Source organism: Rhinatrema bivittatum, chromosome 1 (assembly GCF_901001135.1).
Source record: "Rhinatrema bivittatum chromosome 1, aRhiBiv1.1, whole genome shotgun sequence".
Taxonomy (NCBI): Eukaryota; Metazoa; Chordata; class Amphibia; order Gymnophiona; family Rhinatrematidae; genus Rhinatrema; species Rhinatrema bivittatum.
Genome location: NC_042615.1, coordinates 407,260,345 through 407,282,121, shown reverse-complemented (window position 1 = coordinate 407,282,121; position 21,777 = coordinate 407,260,345). Strand labels below are relative to the sequence as shown.

At 47.5% G+C, this 21,777-nt stretch overlaps 1 protein-coding gene across 1 annotated transcript in view; it reads left to right on the top strand.

The window, feature by feature from the left end:
* Positions 1–21,777, top strand: part of DNAH6 (dynein axonemal heavy chain 6) — a 3,261,518-nt gene that overhangs the window by 2,750,018 nt on the left and 489,723 nt on the right. The window contains 2 exon segments of the mRNA XM_029602297.1: positions 4,414–4,574; positions 13,427–13,515. Of these exon segments, the coding sequence (XP_029458157.1) occupies positions 4,414–4,574; positions 13,427–13,515 (250 nt within the window).

Sequence of the window (21,777 nt, the reverse complement as noted above, 5' to 3'; positions counted from 1 at the left end):
TTGACTAATTTCATTTCAGTAACATGACTTTTGTGAAAATTTGTTGCCCAGTGAGCTATTGGCATACAGTTCAAGATGTAATTATATTATTGCATATTACAAAAAACTAGAGCCAATTTTGCATTTTCACAGTCACATTCGTGTTCAGCACATGGAAATGTATAAGAATTGACTAATTTCATTTCCGTAACATGACTTTTGTGAAAATTTGTTGCCCAGTGATACACTTCCCCTACAATTCCTGCCTACTTTTCTTCATTCCCTAGCCATTCATTGCTTTGCAAACTTACTCAAATACTCCTTAGAATTTTAACACCATTCTACATCTATGATACTCACCTTCTTGCCTTCTCTTGCTCTTGCCATGGCTATCTATTCTTTTGCATACTTGCGGCACTGCTCCTCGAACTGTAACTGATTTTATGGCCCACTCGCAGTTCCATTGTACTGTATTACCTACCTATGACATGCATGGGCTACTCCGTGACACAAACATATCCTATTGGACTGGTAGGTCAGCCAGGTGCAGCCATACTTTGACAGGAAGAAGCATACCCCTCTATGGTTGTCTACAGTTGTCTGGTATCTCTCATGCTACTCTGACTTAATGATATTCTCCTCATTCTACAACTTTAGATCCTTGTGCCACTTGGCTTTGCTGCTATGTGCATAGTTTCCACCTTGGGGTTCTTCACTTCTTTCTGCCACTGTATCTTCCTGGCATTCTACATCTTTTACACTTTGATGTCTTCTTGCCAATCTTGGGTCTAGCTCTGCACCTCTCCTTTGTTTTTAAAATCATAATACCACTCTTTCTGATTCTTGGTCTCTTTATCTGTATCTTGGGATTTTTTCTGCCATGATTTTGGTTCATTCTCCCTTCATGGTGCCTTAGTGTTGATGCCACTTTTGGTGCCAATTTGTCCTTCGTGATGCCATCAATTGTTCATGGTACTATTGCTGGGCTGGCATCCTTTTTTAAAACCTTGGGGTCTTCTTCCTCCTCTTGCTTCTTGTTTGCTTCACTCACATTGCATTAGAGCAGTGGTTCTCAACCTTTTTTCTGTCGGGACACACCTGACAGATGGTTCTCACATGCATGACACACTGATCCATCATCGTCACGGGGCTAGATGTAAAAGTACAGTTTGCATCCACGGGAACCCCCCTGACCCACAATAATGGATGTAAAGCAGAATTATGACATTCCCCATACAACTCACCCTACAAAAAAGACATTTTGGTTCTGGTGTCATCTCAGTAACAGCAACTCAAACTCCTTCTACTACCAGGCTCAATAGCCCTACTTATAAAAAGACAGCAGTTTACCACCAATGCATGTCCTCTTGAGAAAACACAACAAATAAGACTGATACAAACGCTTACATGCTAGTAAAATATCTCATCTCGGTAACCCACACAGAACCGACCTAACATACTCCCAGGATCTGTAGTAATGCATATAAACTAATCCGCACACAGTTACACCTGTATTATGGAATACACTCATAGATAGAGTTGCTCATTAAACAGAAGCAGCCCTGTCTATGAAAAGGCAATACTATAAATATTAAATCTGGCCCTAAAAACAGATCTAGCAAGCAGCTATAGATCCCCACACAAAAATAATTGTAAAACTATTCCAATAAGCAAAATAAATGTTTCAAAACAGCTATATACAGAAAAACATCCAACAATTAAAAACTCATAAAAACTATTAAAAATTCTCCAAACACCAATAAAATATTTCAAAAAAGCAGTCACATCACGTAATATTAAATAATTAAAATGGCAGTCAATCAAGAAAAATAAACTTAAAAAGCCACTTTTACTTACCCCCTCCAGCAGCTCTCCTACTCCCCTTCCATGCAGGCCGTGGCACACACCAGAAGCAGCAGTAGAAGCTAAGCTCTATACTCATGGTCCTCTTCCTTAGTGCCCATGTCTCTCACACACACACCATACCAGTCATGCCCCCATGACCAGTTTCTGTCTCTCACACACCAATCATCTCCCAAACAGTCTTTGACACACACACCAGTCACTTTCCTGAACAGTTTCTCTCATGCCATACACACACACGGGTTTCCCACTCCCGTGTTCTACTTACATATACGGGCTTCTCACTCTCATAATCACTTTCTCTGCGTCACACACACTCACCAGTCTCTCACTCCTATGCTTGTTCTCTCCACATGCAGAGGCTTCTCATTCCCGTAATCACTTTCTTTCTCTCACACACACACACATACACACAAAACACACACCAGTCACCTGATCTCTCTCATGCATACACACACACACAGGCTTCCCACTCCCATGTTGTCTTTCAGATATACAGGTTTCTCACTCCCATGCTGTGTCTCACACACACCCAGGTTTCTCACTCCCTTGCTCACTCTTCACATGCACAGGCTTATCATTCCCATAATCACTTTCTTTCTTTCTCACACACACACATACACACACCAGTCACCTGATCTCTCTCATGCATACACACACACAGGCTTCCCACTCCCATGTTCTTTTTCAGATATACAGGTTTCTCACTCCCATGCTCACTCTTCACATGCACAGGCTTCTCATTCCCATAATCACATTCTTTCTCTCTCTCACACACACACCAGTCACCTGACCTCTCTCATGCATACACACACACACAAAGGCTTCCCACTTCCATGTTCTGTCTTACATATACAGGCTTCTCCCTCCCATGCTGTGTCTCACACACATCCAGGTTTCTCACTCCCATGCTCACTCTCTTCACATGCACAGGCTTCTCATTCCCATAATCACTTTCTCTCTGTTACACACACACCAATCTCTCTCTCATTTCCATGCTCGCTCTCCACGTGCACAGGCTTCTCTCACATTCACACACACCAGTCTCTTTCTCTCACACACACTGTCACCTTACCAACCAGTCTCTTTCTCATGCATGCACACACACACAGGCTTCCCACTCCCATGCAGTCTCTCACATAATCAGGCTTCTCACTCCCACGCTTTCTTTCACCCCCCCCCCCCCCACAACACCAGGCTTCTTACTCCCATGCTTTCTCCCATACCCAGATTTCTCACTTCCATGCTTTTTCTCTCTCACACATACACATCAGTCACCTCCCTGACTGTCTCACACTCTCACATACACATCAGTCATCTCCCTGAGCAGTCACTTTCATTGTCTTTCACATATACACACACATCAGCTCTCTGACCAGTTTCTCTCAATCACACACATGCTCTCAAATACATTCACTTACACACAGGCTGGCTGGCTGCTTCTCTCTCTTTCTCTCACTCACTTCCTCTCCCCCCCTCCGCCTCCCGAGCACAAATGGTAGCTGCAGCAGCCTCTTCCTCCTCCAGCCCCCGCAGGCCAAGAAAGTAGAATCCCATCGGCCGCGGGAGGCTCAAGCTGCTATCTCCTTTCTCGATCCCCGGCTGCTTCCATTGCTCGGGGGCCGATGCTGCACGGCCTTTCTCCTTACCGCGCATTGCGATTCACTTCCTGTTCTGGGTCATGGGGGGGGGGGGGGCAGGCGCGGGAAGAAGAAAAGGCCAGCCACGGGTGCCACAGCTTCTTTTAGCACTGCTGCAGTTCCCACTGGGCTTGAATGTGCTGATAGCCCGACGGCAACGGCAACAGGGAAGAAAGAGCTGTGGGAGAGACCGGGAGCACCCGACACACCAGCCGGTGCTTGGCGACACACCAGTTGAGAAGCGCTGCATTAGAGAACTCATGCCAGTCCCGTAAGCCTGGTACCTCTTTGTGAAGCCTTATGCTATTTATGCCACTTTTGATGCCACTTTGCCACACTCTAAATAACTTGCAGTTCTTTACCCCTTCAGATTATTTCTTTCACAAGTTTCATTAGAATTGATTTTAAAAAATTCACTATTCTGGAGCCCATTTAAACTGTAATACTTCCCCCATAAGTTGTAAGCAAAAACGAATGAAACTAATGACACAAATAAACAACAACAACAAAAATTTTGTATTGAATATTGATCCCAACATATTCAAACAAATGTTTTTGTTCTGCGTATCCCTATAATATAGTACCTTTTTGAAGTGCTGTTTTACTGTTAACTAAACCATATCTTTGAATTGTGAAATGGATCCCCACTTGTTTAGAGGGCTTGGAATGATGTGGACATGGTAATTACTTCTTGAATTTTTTCAATCTATTTAGCTTTTTTCTGTAATGCCCACCTCTGTTTTTCTTTTTCACGTTAATTCTTCGATATTGTAATTTGAAAAAGCATAAATAAATATAAACATATTATGCAAAGTTAGAACATTGTGCTCTAAATTTGTTTTAGTGGGGAAGGGGCGAGGAAGAAAATATTGTAAATAAAAAACATATTTGCAATATGAAATTCAAGTAACAATTTTATTAATTATTACAGAGTGCAGTCAATTTCACTAGGACAAGGACAAGGACCTATTGCTGAAAAGATGATAAAAGATGCTCTGAAAACAGGCAACTGGATATTTCTGCAAAACTGCCACTTAGCAGTTTCATGGATGTTGCCTATGGAAGAACTTATAAAAAGTTTTACAGAGCCAAGTATGTATTATACTTATTTTAACATTTTCATTTGAAAAACCAAATCTTTAAATAAACTTTCAAAAGGCATTACTGTATAGTGTAGACTGCTAACATTTCTGCAAATTTCTCCAAGCAATCTGATGGTGTCCATCAAAAACTCGATTAATGTTGCATGACTATTCACAGACTGTTCATATTTCTATAGAAATTGAATTTCCCTGTACGTACCCGGATCAGTCCAGACTGTGGGTTGAGCCTCCTTTCCAGCAGGTGGAGACAGACAAAAACTGAAAGGATGCCCTATATCAGGACAGAGCCTATCCTCTAACCCAGCGGTTCTCAACCTGTGGGTTGCGACCCCGGTGGGGGTCGAACGACCAAAACACAGGGGTCGCCTAAAGCAGGGTCCCCAACCACCGGTCCGCGGATTAGTACCGGGCCGTTGGGGTTTTTTGCCGGTCCATGGCGCCGCGGCTGCTGCGGGGAGGCGGGACGAAGCTGGAGACCTGCCTCCTCCAACCCCAAAAGGGAAGAGACATGGCCCAAAAAGCTAGCGTGTCGTGGTGAAGTATGTTGCTGGAGCCACGCAGGCAGGAAGGAGGTGTATCAGCCACTGCAGGTGCTCCTCCTACTTCCTTCCTGCCCGCCCTGCCCCGGAAGACAAATGTTGCCGGAGCCGCACGGGCAGGAAGGAGGAGGTGCGTCAGCCGCGTGGGTAAAAGAGGCGCTTCAGCCGCGTGCAGAAGAGGAGCAGCGGGGCCGGGAAGACTAGGGCCGCTGCAGAGCCCATCCTGTGGCAACCCATAAAGAAGAGGCCCAGAGGTGAGAGAGAGGTGTGTGCGAGTATGAGATGAGTTGAGAGATTGTGTGTGAGAGTGAGTTGAGAGACTGTGTGTGTTTGCAGAGACAGCATGTGAGAGCCTCTGTGTGTGTGAAAGAGACAGCATGTAAGAGTGAGAGCCTGTGCTTGAGCAAGGCAGCATGTGGGGGTGTGAGAGAGCCTGTGTGTGAGACTCAGACAGCCTGTGCCAGTGAGAGACTGTGTGTATGAATGATTGCATGAGAGAGAGAGCATGTGACAGTGAGAGCCTGTGTGTGTATGTGTGTGTAAGAGAGAAATGCATGTGAGAATGAGAACCTGACTGTGTGTTTGAGGGAAGAAGACAGGTGGAGAGAAAAGAAATAGAAAAAAAGGCAATATAAAAGGAAATGGCAAAAAAATAAGAAAGGGAAGCAGATGTAAAAAAAAAATAATTACTTTTTACTGATTGGCACATGTAATCTTTGGGAATGTGCAAGAGTTGCACTTTCTCTATGCGGATCTCACAATGTACGAGATCAACATGGAGGAAGTGGAAACCCACGGGGCCTGCACAGAGGAGGCAGCAGAATGGGCTTCAGTGCCAATAGCAGCAATCAGCGCCTCCCCAATAGCCATGTGGCAGCAGTGGCAGTAATTAGATTAATTGTTTGACTCAGCTGGAGGTGACAAAGTATGAAGTGGGATGTGAAATCAGCTTGATCTGGTGGAGAATTAGGATTGCTGTTACACATGAACTGTATTTGGCAAACATTAAAGGGAGCCAGGATAATCAATTGAAGCCTGCAGCTGAGGACTGTTTCATTATGACTCATGTAGAAATTAGTGCATTTTCCAGATTAGTCTGCATAACACAATTCTCAACATTCAGCATTATTTCTGCTACATAGAGTTTTATCTGAGAGGCTCTGAGGTTGTGAGGGAGCCAGTAAGAGTGAGAGCATGAGTGTGTATGAGAAAATCCAGGGGAGTAAGAGTGTGTGTGAGTGGGGGGGGGGGGGGGGGGGGAGGGGGGAGAGAGTGTCTTACACCCTGAGAGTGTATCAGTGTCTGTGAGAGTGAGAGGTTATGGTGGGTATAAGAGCATGAATGTGTATGTATGTGACAGTGTATGTGTGAGAGAGAATGGACATGTGAAAGTATGTGTGAGAGAGAGAGGATAACCTCCTAATCCTCGACAATATCAGGGTGACTGGAAATCAAGAGCTCCCATGTATGGACAGCAGGGGCTTTTTAAAATCCTTATTAGTTTTAATTATTGTGTGTTATTTGATATATGTGCTGTTTTGAAATATTTTATTGGTGTTTGGGAAATTATAAAAATGTATATGATTTTAATTAATAGAAATTCTATTTATCAGTAATTTTAAAATATTCTTTTATTAGTATGGTTTTACTATTATAACTGATGCTTTGTGTTTCTTAATTTTATTGTTTTATGAGGAATGGTGGTTTTGTTTATAAATGTCATAATAAATAAGTATGCACTAAAATCCAACCCCATCCATAACCCCGCCCCCATATGACCAAAGCCCCGCCCTCGCCCCACCCCCACCCCGCCTTGCCGGGCCGTGGAAAAATTTATTATTTTTTGGTTTGGGGTCACCGCAACATGAGGAACTGTATTGCGGGGTCACCGCATTAGAAAGGTTGAGAACCACTGCTCTAACCCTTCAGTATTCGTCTGTCTCCAGCAGGTGTTAGCAGCTCACCCTTCGTTCTCTGCTTTAGGCTAGTCAGCCTTTCTTTCTTCTCTTCTTACGGATCAAGCAAGTACTTTTTCTTTTTCTTTAAGTATTGAAGAATTTTTCTTAGTGATTTTTTTTCTTTCTCCTGTGGGAAACGGCTCCGTCTCCCAGCTCTTGCCGGTCTTAGGGGGGCTTTGCCCCTTGTGCACTGCGTAGCCTGATTCCGTGTCCGCTTCCAGGTGTGGGGACCGAGTCTCTCAGGGTCTCGTCTCTCCCCCTCTGGCTGCTGAGAGGGTTTAGAAACCCGACTGCTGCGCTCAGTATATAAAAAAAAAAAATCAGCTGAATAAATGGAAGAAAAAAAAAAATTTCAGCTTCGATTCTAAGTTGCAGGTATTCCCCTACCTCCAACTTGATTGCAGCAGTAGACCCATATTTTTTTTTTTCCTTTTTTCTTCTTTGGGTCTCAGGTGGCATTGAACAGGCAGCCAGACAGGCAGGAGTCAGCAGGTTTCCCCGCTGCTTCTCTCCTGGCCTCCAAGCTGCCAATCAAATTTTTTTCTCTGCAGCTTTTTCTCTTCAGAGCTGCTCTCTCTTTGCCGCAGCAGTCCTCCTGCGAGTTTTTGGCGAAGGGGCTTCTTCTATGCCTTCCTGCCGGGTGGGGAAGGGCCCTCCTCGGCAGGGAAGGCAAATTTAGCACGGGGATCAGTTCCCCACAGCTTGGCCAGGCCGTTCTTGGGTCGAAATGCCCGGGAACGGTGGCCATTTTGAATTTTTTATCGGCTCCGTTTTCGGAGCTTCCTGGGGCTGGGGGGCCGATTTTTTGACTGCTATCCCCCGATTTGAGCCACCCAGCCCCCCAGGAAGGTTTTTTTTATCACCCTCTCGCCTCCCCCTCCTCCCCTCGGGATATTTTTGGGCTCCCTTTGATTTGCTGCGTAAATCCTTTGACCTGCAGGCAGGAGGAGGTGGAAGGTCCCCCCCCCAGACCCCCCCCCAGGACAAAATAGTATTTTATTTAAAAAAAAAAAACCGCTGAGTAAATAATAATAAAATTAAATTTTCCCGCTCCATGCCATTGATAGTCCGGGCTGTTACAGAGCCCCCGTGGTCCCCTGGGGCGCGGGGGCTTGCGGATACTCCCAGAGGTGCCCTCCCTCCTTCCTGACTTCCCGGCGGATCCGGTATTCCCGAATCCGACCGCCAATCCAGTTGTGTCAGTTACCCTTCCACTCCTGGTACCACTTCGTTGCCCACGGATATGGCCCCGGTCCTGGTGGGATTCAGGGATCCGGCGCGCGCCTTTCCTCCTCCCACGCACACATAATTGCGCCTGTGGTAATAGCAGGCTCCCCGGTTGAGCCGTGCCCTGAGTGGTATGCTTCGTTAAAAAAAAAACCAAACCAAAAAAAAAACACCCAGTAACGATAATCCCTCCGTGGACTGTTCCTGCGGTCGCATTTCCGGAGGTTTTCCTGGCTTTCAAGCGGCCCCAGTACGCCCGCTCGAGGCTCATGTGAAACGTTCTTTGCTGTCCTAGCGCTGGGGGTTTGTACCAATATGTGCAGCAGTCTCCTGCTGGGGGCAGGTCTCAGGTGGGGTCCATGTTTACTTTGTCCTGCGCCCGGGACCCCCTGTGGCCAGAGGCTACGCATGCGACCCTTCTCCGCCCCCAGGCATGGCAATAGCCTCGGGGATGCCCGTCGCTCGGCCCCTCTAGCTGCGTCACTGGTCGGCTGATCTGCCCGCCACAGCCCGATGGGGTACGTTGCAGCCCGAAGGTAAGCTGTTCCCTGACCTTGCGCTACTCTCGGCTCTCTCCTGGGTGGGGTGAACGGTCATCACTAAGCGGTCACCCGTCTGCGTTTTGGTGTTTCAGGGGCGTCAGGCATCTATGTCCATCTTCTCGCCCACTTTCCCGTCGTAGTGTTTTAATCTGGTTTTTCTGGCCCTCTATGCAGTTCTGTCCGAACCCCTGTGTCGCGTTCCCTTGCAGGCTCTTACGCTTCCGATTATCCCGGTCCTTTATACCCTCTCATTCACGTTTTAGGGGCCAGTGACGGCATACCCCACACGGGCACGGTGACTCCTTAAGGGGTTTGGTTCTTTCTTGATCGCAGTTTTCGTCGCAGCCTTCTCGTGGGCGCCATTCCTTCGCAAGGATGGCCCATGCGCTCAATTCTCCCACCTGCACACACACTGGAGTTTTCCATGCCTCATTCCTCGGTCTTCTTCCTAGGTGATCGCTTCCCTGTTTTCCGTACACTGCGGCCAGATCCTGCCGGACCTATGATCCCCGACTTCCTCACAGACGGGTACGTCTTCGCTGTGCTCGCAATTATCGGGATCTTTTCTGTGTTCCCCGTGCGGTCAATCCCTGTGGCGCTCGGTGGAGCAATCACCGCCAAGCTCTTGTGTCTGGGCACGGAAGCCCCGGTTGCAGGCAGTGTATTGGCCACGGGCCAGTATCCTATTTTCTTCTTTGGCTCTTTGCCTCTCTGCAGTCATCCGGACTCTCCAGATCCCGCTTCTTTGCATGGACACCCTGCGAGCGGTCCTCGTTCTGTTTTGTCCCGGACCGTTCCTCGGCTCACTCGTTTTTGACGAGGGCATATTCCATTTTTCGATTCATCATGGTTGCCATAGTCTCTTCGAGATAATGTCCTCCGCTATGATTTCTAGGTCCAGGTGCTTCCCTTTGCTCTTGCGCAGCACCTTGCACTTCCCCCAAGGCCTGGGTGTCAATGGCGGCAGTTCTCCGCCGGGAAGGACTCCGTGTCTTTCTTATTTAGACGTCTGGCGCGTCAAGGCCAAGGCAGAAGTTCTTTGCCGGCGGGCGGTGTCTCGCATGCTAGCTCTCCTCGCGAGCCGCGCAGCCTGCCTCCGTTCCCTCCCCTCACCTTCCCCTCTCTTCCCCTACCTAACCAACCCCCCCGGCCCTATCTAAACCCCCCCCTTACCTTTGTCCCTAGATTTACGCCTGCGAGAAGCAGACATAAATCTACACGCGCCAGCGGACTGCTGGCACGCCTTCATCCGACCCGCGGGCTGGTCCAGAGGCCTAGACCACGCCCCCGGGCCGGCGCCACGCCCCCGAAATGCCGCATCCCGCCCCCGAAATGCCGCGTCATCCGGCCCCGCCCCCGACACGCCCCCTTCAAAAAACCCAGGGACCTACGCGCATCCCGGGGCTCTGCGCGCGCCGCTGGCGTATGCAAAATAGGTGCGCCGACGCGCGAGGGCCCTGCTCGTGTAAATCCAGGCAGATTTACGCGAGCAGGTCTTTTAAAATCTGCCCGTTAGAGAATAGCCACTGCCATTAGCAATGGTAACATGGAATAAACTTAGTTTTTGGGTACTTGCCAGGTTCTTATGGCCTGGATTGGCCACTGTTGGAAACAGGATGCTGGGCTTGATGAACCCTTGGTGTGACCCAGGATGGCATTTTCTTATGTTCTTATGAATATATCGACCCTTAGGGTCTTTAATTTCTTGTTTAATGAAAATAGGCAAACGCTTATGAATCAAAATAGCGACCCTGGCTGACTTGCTAGTCGCGGAAGCAAAGTGTACCGTTCCCACCCAATCTCGGCAGAGCTTGTGGTGCTCCGCATCAGTAAGATGCATTTCCTGTAAGAAGACCAGATCAGCTGATTTCCTTTTAAGAAGGGAGAGCATTTTCGTTCTCTTAATGGGAGAGTTTATACCACAGATGTTCCATGAGAGCAAGCGCATATGCTGACTAGCCATTTACCTCCATCATGGAAGGAATACTGAAAAAATGTAAAAAGGAAATGGAAAACAGGGATCCTCCCAGCTGAGATCCCCATTTTGCAATGGTCTGTGGCTTAGGACCTAATATACAACAAGCAATGCTCCCCCAGACCCATATCACAGCTTTCATATCCAGTTTAAACAACAACACTACCCAAGTCCCTTCCCTCCCAACCCCCCTTCCCCTCCCATCCCCCCTGAACATAGAGAAACTCAGCTTTACAGCTAGTGGAGATCACTACAATGCAATCGACATTTCTACCCCCCACCCCCCCGCCTCTGCATCAGTAAATCATCCGGAACACAAACAGATACAAGAGAATTGTAAACAGTTCTAAAAGAAAAACCAAGGAGGGTTCTCAAAAGGCAAACAGTACCCTGTTCACATTCTGTAAAATAAATAAAAAAATGACCAAAGAGTTCCAGAATCAATGAGACGAATGAGAAGGGCGTAAAGGGAAGAAATTTGTCTGGAGCGAAGAATAAGGTCCGTGCCATGGCTGCAGCTCAGTCCTCAATACGGGAGTAGGCTCACCACCGGCCTCGTGCATGGAAGCCCGTCGGCAGCAGCAGCAGTTTCAACCCGCTCCAAGTAACAGTGGGCAAGCTCGAAACACCACCGAACTGCCCAGCACCAGGAGAAGGAGCCATAATTAAACAGGGCTCCTTCCCAGGAGGCACCAGCACCGCAAAGCCTCAGGGCTCCAGTGCCATGTAACTGGCGTCAGCCCCGACAAAGTATAGGCAGTCTCCTTTCACTCATGGACCCGAAACCCCCGCTTCTTCCGGTGCAGAAGTTTCCAACACCGCCAGATATTCCCAAGCCTCCGCTGGCGTATCGGACGCCTTTCGGGGTAAGCACTCACAGTCGTGCTGGGTAGACTATCAGCGCTCGTTGGTTCAGGGCATAGAGACGGCTGCAAAATGGCATCAGCGCACGCCTTTGCTGACTGAGGCCCGCGGAAAAATCTTGAAATACGAGCACGTTGTTGTTTTTATATTCAAGTCCCAGCGCGTGTAGCTCGGAGAATCATGGATTTGTGTTGAAAATTTAGGATCTTTGCGATCGTGACCCTCGGTTTCGCGCGGTATCCCTTTTTGGGCCTAAACGATGGGCCCTCTCGATCCTCAGTGGACCAAGCACCAGGGGAAGATCCAGTACACGTGGCAGCCATTCCTCCAGAAATGAAGCCAGGTCTCTTTCTGCTATTTTCTCCAGGATTCCAACAAAACGTAAGTTTGATCTTCTGGACCAGTTTTCAAAGTCCTCCAAGGAGTCAGATTGTTTCACCAGCATTGCTTTGATAGAGGCCAGCTCTTTCCGCATGCCCTCTTGGTCATCTTGGACATCGGAGACTCTCTGTTCAATGGCTGTAAAACGTGACTCAAAGCCAGCAATAGAGGTTGTCAATTCTGTCAGTTTATTGAGATAGATGAGAATTCAGGTCCAAGGGCATCACAGACCGCTAAGCGTATCTCCTCCAGGGCTAGTGTCGGGGAAGCACCAGGGACAGCCCCTTCATCTTCCAGGGCCTGCTCGGGTGGTCAGGCCTTATCCTTTTCTTTCTCTTTCCTCGCTGCCCGGGAAGTCATTCTGCCAGATGCTGATGGATATGGGTGCTCCCGATGATTATAGATGAGAATGTCCACTTTATGTTAGGATTGGGGCCTCAGATGGGGTGGGATGGAGGCAAAAAGGCCGAGAAGGGAAATCCCACGTCTGATCCCCTAACTGCATCACGTGATCTCCCTGGCACACTTAAATACGGTCCGAGACAGAGCTCTATCGCTAGCAGGTTCTAAAATATGGAACACTCTGCCTGTGGACATAAGGCTTGAATCACATCCACACTCTTTTAAAAAACAACTTAAGACATGGCACTTCGAACAGGCTTTTTCACAATGAAGTCGGTCTCCTTGTTTTATTTTATAATTTTTATTTATTGTAACTATTTACTTACATTAACATTAGTTTTAATTAATGGGAACTAGAATCTTGTGAAATGATTGTAGTATTTAAATTGATTGTAGTATTGTAATTTATTTCAAATGTATTTCTTATCATTTTAGTTTGTTTTACTCATCAGTTATGTTATATATTCTGGATTTTAACATGTCTTTTGATGTAAACCGATACGAAGCGTTAACGAATATCGGTATATAAAAGTAAATAAATAGAGAATCTACTCAGCCCTTCATCTCTTATGACCCTAACATCACCACATGTAGCTTAGCTTGCTTATCCACAAGAATGTAGATTTGCATACCTGTAACTGATATTCTCCATGGACAGCAGAATAAGTCAGTCATACATATCCTCACACCTCCCCTTAGAGTTCAAACTTTTCTTTAATCTTAACTATATTATATGCCTAAGGGTCTTGTAATATGCATGCTTATGCAGTACTAGTTGTGCATGAGCAGAAAAGCCTTCTAGCCAGAGCTAGAAATGTTCCATAGCCAGGTGGATAACATATCCTGTTGTCCACAGAGAATACCAGTTACAGATAAACAACTGTGCTTTCTGTAAACTTTTTTTGTAGCATAATATTTTCTCTGTTTTTAATATAATATAATTTGTTTTACAGATGCTATCATTAATGAGAACTTTCGACTTTTTTTAAGTTCCATGCCAAGCAAAATCTTCCCTGTTACTGTTCTTCAGAATTCTGTTAAGGTAACACATTTGGAAATAATTTTATTATATTTGTAGAAAATCAATTATTTGCATAGACTGTAAGAATTCAATATTCAGCAGAGCATTGATCAGAAAAGTTACCTGGATATGAAGCAGAACTTAGCCAGATAATTCTGCTACTGAAGAGACTTTGATAACTTTATCTTGATAAATGTATCTGGCACTATTTAGAGTACCATTTCCCTGACTAGACTTAACCCAGCTAAGCTTATCTGGTGAGTCCTGAGTATTGGTGCTAGCTGGCTAAATTTTAGCTGTGGCCCTAGGAAGCTCCCTGTCTGGCTTCCTTTTACCATGTACATTTTTGCTGAGTAATGATTTATCCAGGTAATGTTTCACTGGTGAAAGGCGTAGGATTTTAGAATCTTGGGGTTTATCTGGCTATCTTTTAAGTGAACAAAAAAGTTAGCTATACAACTCTTTTGAATATCGACCTCTAAGTAATTTCAAGGAACAATATTCCCTAATGGGGAATAAGATTTCTGAATTTCAGTTAAATTAATAGTTGTGTTAATAATCAGTTTTTGCTTATTTACAGCTTTAAAATAATGGATAGCAGTTCTTTTGGAAATGAAATATGGGTGAAATTTTTTGTAAACTTTGGTTTGTATTACTGTAGGTCTAAAACAGAATGGGAAATTAGATTTTTTGGAGAATTAACATTGGGATAGGTCATACCAGATAGGATAATAATGTATATGATAACATTGTGGCTACCATCTCCACTCGGATCAGTAACATAGCATTTGCTCTTTAAGCACTAAAACGACTTTATAACATGGTAACAGAGTGTGCCCTGTAGGGACTGGATTTCTTTCTCCTTCCCAGATATGAGGTGTGACACACAGGCAGAGTTTTTTAATTTTTACCCAAAGTCTCTTTTATTTGGAAATTACAAGTAAGTTCTATGGTCAAAGCCATAAAGGTATTCCAAACATGCATATAAAAGTTAAACATGCAAACATAAAGTCATGCAGTATGAAAAACCCTTTTTCCTATATCTACCTGACAGAGCTGTAGTACTTCTTAGCAGTTGACTGCTATAGGTTTCTTAAAAGGAGGCTTTCTATCAGTTTAATAGCTCTTGGACTTGTCTGGCCCTGTCCAGTCAGGCTCTGGTCTTACTAGTTGTTATAAGGGCTTGGCTTCATTTTGCTCTCAGCTTCCTGGACCTGCTGCTCTCTGGCTGACTCTTTTCCAGATCTGATTTCCCAATTACTTCCACCTGGCCTTCCATGCCAGGTGGAAGTAATTAAACACCCAACAAGCTTTGACCCACAGTGACCTCATCTCCTTTCCAAACTCTAGAGCTTCCCACATTTCAGAATGCACCCATCACAACCCCATCTCCGGGTGATCACTTAACACCGATGGGACCATAAAAGAATTTATAGTTCTAGAGTCTGACTCCACTCTTACTAGCTCTCTCTAAATCATGCCCCAGGGCCTGAGTTATTTGCTGGTGGGAGAAGAAATTTCTCCTTCAAGGCCTTGAGTAGCAGCCGTGATGCTATAACGTATCTGGGAGAAATAATAGTCCTTTACCACTGTGAATTCTGTATGTGCCAGTAGCACACAGGAAATTCGAAAGAATTGTCCAGAAGTAAAACTTTACTGAAGGTGAATCAGATAAGTAAATGGCAAAGTTCAAACACTCCTTAGAACCACAGATGATCTTTACAGTTCACAGTCTTTTCTCTTATCTGTGCAAGGGTCTCTTTCTACTAGGGCAATGGAAACACACCCTCCAGGGCATCAATAAATGAGATTCCCAAGTGGAGAGGGCTCTCCTTGTTTAGGCAGAAAACCTTCTCCAAGTGGTAGGAAAAATAGTAACTCAATCTCTGTGCAGAATCCCAATTCACCTCTTCCCAGAGGTGAAGACTCCAAGTGGGTGAAAGGTCTCAAAATGGTCTTATTCACAGTTCTCTGATGTCTCTGTTGATCACTCTCTGAATCCCTAGATGGAAGGGATCCACATAGGAACACACAGCTCTCGATGTGCCTTCTTCAGGGCAAGAAGGGAGCAGCAAAACTCTTCCTCCTGGTTCTCCCAACCAAAATGTCTCATCCCAAAAACTGATCCACCACCAGAAGATCCTCTCGAGTTTGTCCTCAGGAGGTTGCAGAGGGGCAGGTCTTCCCTATCCTGGGAGAGGTTTCCCCATGATCTCCCTCCAGGTAACACCCAGGGGTCTCTCCAGGATTCTTGCAAAGAAAAATTAATTATTCCAAAACAACTGTGGAGGTTCACCAGCCAGCCAGTGAGTGGACTGGAAGGGCTGCTTCCTGGCCTTTCACAGGGACACTAGGCTGGTGTACCTGAGTGCACAGGTAGGCCCAAAAAACCAATGAAGAAAACTCTCCTACACCCCTCCAAACACACAATTCAAACTGCACTGTGCCAAAGCTCTCAGAGAGAGGGCTGCTGTTATGTCCTCTCCAGGGGGATGACCCTCAAAGGGAGGGGCTATACCAAATGATGCCTTCGTTAATCTCTAGCCTGTACTGCTATAGCTAAAAGAGTTAACTAGGGCCTATTAATAATGAACTCCAAATGGTCATTATGCTTACAAATTAAAAAAAAACAACACACCTTTGTCTAAAATGCAAAAACTGAGACCATTTCTTTTTTTATTCATGGACACCCAAAATGAATGGAGGGTGCCCACGAAATTAACTGAAAATTTTAGTCTCATTTGTTTATATTGATAAGGCTTAGCTGTGATTGTGTTGTCAATTCATATCAGCTTGGCATTCAGTACAGTAGATCATAGACTTCTGCTGTTATGTCTACATGAGATGGGAATATTAGGAACAGTTTTGAACTGGTTTAGAGACTTTTTAATGGACTAGTGATTTTCTGTTAATTGGGGGGATGAAATCTTTGCCTACATCGAAGGAAGTGAGCTGTGGAGTTCCACAAGGATCCATTTTATCTCCTTTCCTTTTTAATTTATTTCTGGTTCCACTTCCTAAGATCATACAGGAACAAGGTATTAGTTGGTATGTTTATGCTGTTGATGTGCATGTTTTAGCATCTTTTAATTCAGATTCAGAACCTGAGATGGCAAAGTTTAATGACTGTCTTAATAAAATTGCGGACTAGCTGTTTGTTTTTCTAAATTAAGGATTTCATCAATTTTTACATCAATAAAATTACATGAAATAAGGATTCCACAAGTACCAAGAAAAACAACCAACATAATTGTGGATTATCAATCCAAAACTTTTTCTCTAGCCCTCATTAAAAATGGAGAGTGCTACCAAACAAAGAAAGAAGAAAAACCAAATATCAATTTCATTCGAGGGACATGTTATTTCTATTCTTTTATATCTATTCCTCAGCAGTCATCTAGATCACTCAGTTTTCAACTCTTTATCAAGAAGAAAGGTTTCTAAATGTGTAGGGTCATAGAAGATAAACGTATTTCCATTTAAAGTTGTTATGTACTGGTGGTTTAGTGTGCCCATGTGCCTCAGCCCGACCCAGACCTTCTGAGCCAAGCCAAGGGTTGAAGGTGGCCCCGCATGGCTGACGGTCTACCCACCGCCAGGCCAGCAAGCTCCCATGGCCAAACATCCGAGGATGTTGGAAGGTGAGTGGTCCTTCGACCACTCGGGGCCCTTTCGGACCTGCTGCGAGCAGCATGGAGCAGCAGGCCTGGCCTGAGGTTGAGGGCAGACGGGCCTTGACATGAAAACATGAAGATTGATGCAACGGCATCACATAGCACGAAGACTTGGGTTGATGCGACTGCATCAATTGCACGAAGACTTGGGTTGATGCGACTGCATCAATTGCACGAAGACTTGGGTTGATGCGACAGCATCCATGGCACGAAGACTAGGGATGATGCGACGGCATCCATGGCATGAAGACACAAGGCTGATGCGACGGCATCCATGGCACAAAGACAAATGGTTGATGCAACGGCATCCTCGACAAGACATCCAAAGAGGCAACTCAAGGCATGGACATTGGCACTGTCTCTCAGGGCACCCTACTCAGGCCACCCGCGGGACTGAGTCGTGGACCACCCTATCCGTTACGCGCCCTACACAGCCCTTGCAGACTGGTCACGGACCACGACGGGAGCGGGACAGCACAGGAACACACATCAGGACTTGACGGCTCAGGAACACAGGACAACCGTCCACCGGCAGGCAGTCTACCCAGGAGTACTGCATCTGAGGGACCCCCGGCCTACCGGTACCAGAAGGCTCGAGAGCGAAGACGAGGCTTGGCATAGGGAAGAACATCAAGGAAGGCAGGAACACCAGGACGTAGAAGAACGAAGAAACCTGGACATGGGCCTCAGGCACGAAGACATGGAACACTGGACGAGACAAGGAGCTCCTTGAAGAGAAGAAGACCTTACATGGACTCTGGCAGGCCGGAGCCTCGAGAGCGAAGACTTGACGACAATGCAAGGCACTGGAACGAAGAACGGAGCAGCTCTTATAGGGCTGATAAAGGAAATAGTCCTCAAGGTGGGGCCCAGACACTTCCTGTGTCTGGCCTTTTAAATATAGAGAGAAGGCGCGGCCGCGCGCCTAGTAGCAGGAAGCAGAGGCTGTGCAGGACCATGGCCAGTGGTCTGCACAGCGTCTGTGCGTAGGAGCGTCAAAGAGGCAGGGCTGAGCCTGAGCTCAGGCTCCAACGTCAGCAGCGGCTCCAGCCGCTGCAGGAGGCCCCGGGGGCAGCTCCAGCCGCTACTCGAGCCCGGGGCTGTGGCCTTAATGCCGCGAGGGTGGCATCGGCGTCGGGGGCGGTCCCAGCCCCAAAGACAGCCGCGGCTCCTGCCGCGGAGGCGAAGAGGATCGCAGGCAGCCTCCAGGCCGTGTGGGCAGGCCGACGGCGGCGTCCTGCTGCGTCCGTGAAGATCACTGCGTGAGGTGAGTGGCCTGCTTGTGGGGGGACCCGCAGGCAGCGCTAGTTCATAACAGTACCCCCTCCTCAAAGCCCCCCTTCCTCAAGCCTCCTGTCAGCAGCACAAGGATAAGGGTATCAGTCCATACCGGATGGAGGTATTTGAGGGTCCCAAAAAAAATGGAAGCTGGTAACTCCGGGGACAGTATGAACAAAACAAGGCAAGGCAGCAGAAACATAGAAGACAAACCACAGAAAACCAGATAAGAACAAGACAAAACAGAACACACCACACAGACACAAGAGACACGATGAGAGACCAAGGACACGAGACCGAGAGGCAGACGAGACCGAGGGAACATGGGACGAAGCGAACACGGGATCGAGGGAGCAGCGTCCGAGCGAACGGAGACCGCGCGAGCAGCGTCCGAGTGAACAGAGACCGCGCGAGCAGCATCCGAGTGAACGGAGACCGCGCAGCAGCGACCGAGCGAACGGTGACCGCGCGACCGACATCACAAAACACAAAAGAGGGAGCAAGGGAACGGAGAGTGAGGGAGCGGAGAGCAAGGGAACAGAGAGCGAGGGAGCGGAGAGCAAAGGAGCAGTGCGCAAGGGAGCGGAGAGCGAAGGAGCAGTGCGCAAGGGAGCGGAGAGCGAAGGAGCAGAGAGCAAGGGAGCGGAGAGCGAAGAAGCTCAATGAGCGAAAGAGCCAAGAGCGAGAGAGCAGAGAGAAAAAGAGTGAAGGGCGAAAGAGCGAAGAGTGAGGAAGGGAAACGAGGGAACGGGAATGCGGGAACGACGACGGGGAACACACAAGCGGAACCCAACAAGCAGGAAAGAAAACAAGAGGAAAACAAACAAACAAGCAAACACAGCACGGACAATACAAGACAGAGAAATGAGCAACAAGCAACAAACAAGACCCAGACAAGAAGCACCAAGAGACACCAAGAAGACCTGGGGGAGGGAACCCAGGGTGGGAAAAAGAAAACCAGCATAACCAGTAGGGGTGCAGGCGCCTCCTGCAGGTCGTAAAACCCCACTCTGGCAACATGATGGAAAAAAAGTCTGGAGCAGGCGCCTCCTGCAGGTCGTTAAAAAAGAATCCAGACAGCTGGCGCCTCCAGCAGGTCGTGACTATGGCAAAAACTGGTGCCTCCAGTAGGTCGTACACACAAAAATATCCTGAAAACATTTTTCCGGTCCATCACAGTCCAGGACATGGAAACAAGACAAGGAAACAAGGCGGATCCATCGGCGAAAACCACTGTCGGGCACATGGCCTTGCATTCTGTTATGTACTGGTGGTTTAGTGTGCCCTTGGGCCTCAGCCCGACCCAGACCTTCTGAGCCAAGCCAAGGGTTGACGGTGGCCCCGCATGGCTGACGGTCTACCCTCCGCCAGGCCGGCAAGCTCCCATGGCCAAACATCCGAGGATGTTGGAAGGTGAGTGGTCCTCCGATCACTCCGGGCCCTTTCGGACCTGCTGCAAGCAGCATGGAGCAGCAGGCCTGGCCTGAGGTTGAGGGCAGACGGACCTTGACATGAAAACATGAAGATTGAATAAACGGCATCACATAGCACGAAGACTTGGGTTGATGTGACAGCATCCATGGCACGAAGACTTGGGTTGATGCGACGGCATCCATGGCACGAAGATAGGGGTGATGCGAAGGCATCCATGGCATGAAGACTAGGGCTGATGCGATGGCATCCATGGCACGAAGACAAATGGTTGATGCAATGGCATCCTCGACAAGACATCCAAAGAGGCAACACAAGGCATGGATATTGGCAGTCTCTCAGGGCGCCCTACTCAGGCCACCCATGGGACTGAGTCGCGGACCAAGCTGTTCGTTACGCGCCCTACACAGCCCTTGCAGACTGGTCACGGACCACGACGGGAGCGGGACAGCACAGGAACACACAACAGGACTTGACAGCTAAGGAGCGCAGGACAACTGTCCACCGGCAGGCAGTCCACCCAGGAGTACTGCATCTGAGGGACCCCTGGCCTACCGGTACCAGAAGGCTCGAGAGCGAAGATGAGGCGTGGCATAGGGAAGAACATCATGGAAGGCAGGAACACCAGGACGTAGGAGAACGAAGACACCTGGACATGGGCCTCAGGCACGAAGACATGGAACACTGGACGAGACAAGGAGCTCCTTGAAGAGAAGAAGACCTTACATGGACTCTGGCAGGCCGGAGCCTCCAGAGCGAAGACTTGACGACAATGCAAGGCACTGGAACGAAGAACGGAGCAGCCCTTATAGGGCTGATACAGGAAATAGTCCTCAAGGTGGGGCCCAGACACTTCCTGTGTCTGGCCCTTTAAATATAGAGAGAAGGCACAGCCGCGTGCCTAGTAGCAGGAAGCAGAGGCTGTGCAGGACCATGGCCAGTGGCCTGCACAGCGTCTGTGCATAGGAGCATCAAAGAGGCAGGGCTGAGCCTGAGCGCAGGCTCCAACGTCAGCAGCGGCTCCAGCCGCTGCGGGAGGCCCCGGGGGCAGCTCCAGCCGCTACTCGGCCCGGGGCTGCGGCCTTAACGCCGCGAGGGTGGCATCAGTGTCGGGGGCGGTCCCAGCCCCGAAGACAGCCACGGCTCCAGCCGCGGAGGCGAAGAGGATCGCAGGCGGCCTCCGGGCCGCGTGGGCAGGCCGACGGTGGTGTCCTGCCGCGTCGGTGAAGATCACAGCGTGAGGTGAGTGGCCTGCTTGCAGGGGGACCCGCGGGCAGCGCTAGTTCATAAGAAAAGTAATGCAGCACTTGCATGGAAATTTGAGTAGAAACAAAGCACCTAGCAACAAAACCCTGTTTTTTAATGCTAGAAATTGTTTTCTTTTCAGCTGGGTGGGTCTAGCCACATCTGGAAACACCTGGATTTTACTTCCACAGAAGAGAAAATCCTTGTTTTTAAAGTTTCTTTGTAGAATTAAGTTTTATCAATCTCAATATTGAAAGTTATTAAGAGGGTAGCTCTTGTAGGAATATCATCCATTGAAGCTTCTAAAAAAGAAGTTAAATTCAGGCTATCTCCCTGTATCATATCTACTCCAACCTCAAGACCCAAAGGATTAATTTTGGATCTAGGAACATAGAATATCTTAGTTAATGCTATTTCTCTACTTGTAGAAATTTGTAAAACCTCACCCAGTTATTTCTGTAGCAACTCTGTTGCTGACAATAGGCTGGTAATTGGAATGTTTAAAAAACAAAGATTTTTAGATATAATTACATTTTCTAAACTCTTTAGCTATCTTGAAATTACCAAATTATCTTTAACAAATGCTGTATTAGTTGCTTGTAAATTTGAAACTTGTAAATTTACAGCAATATGATTACTTTCCAAACTAGTTAAT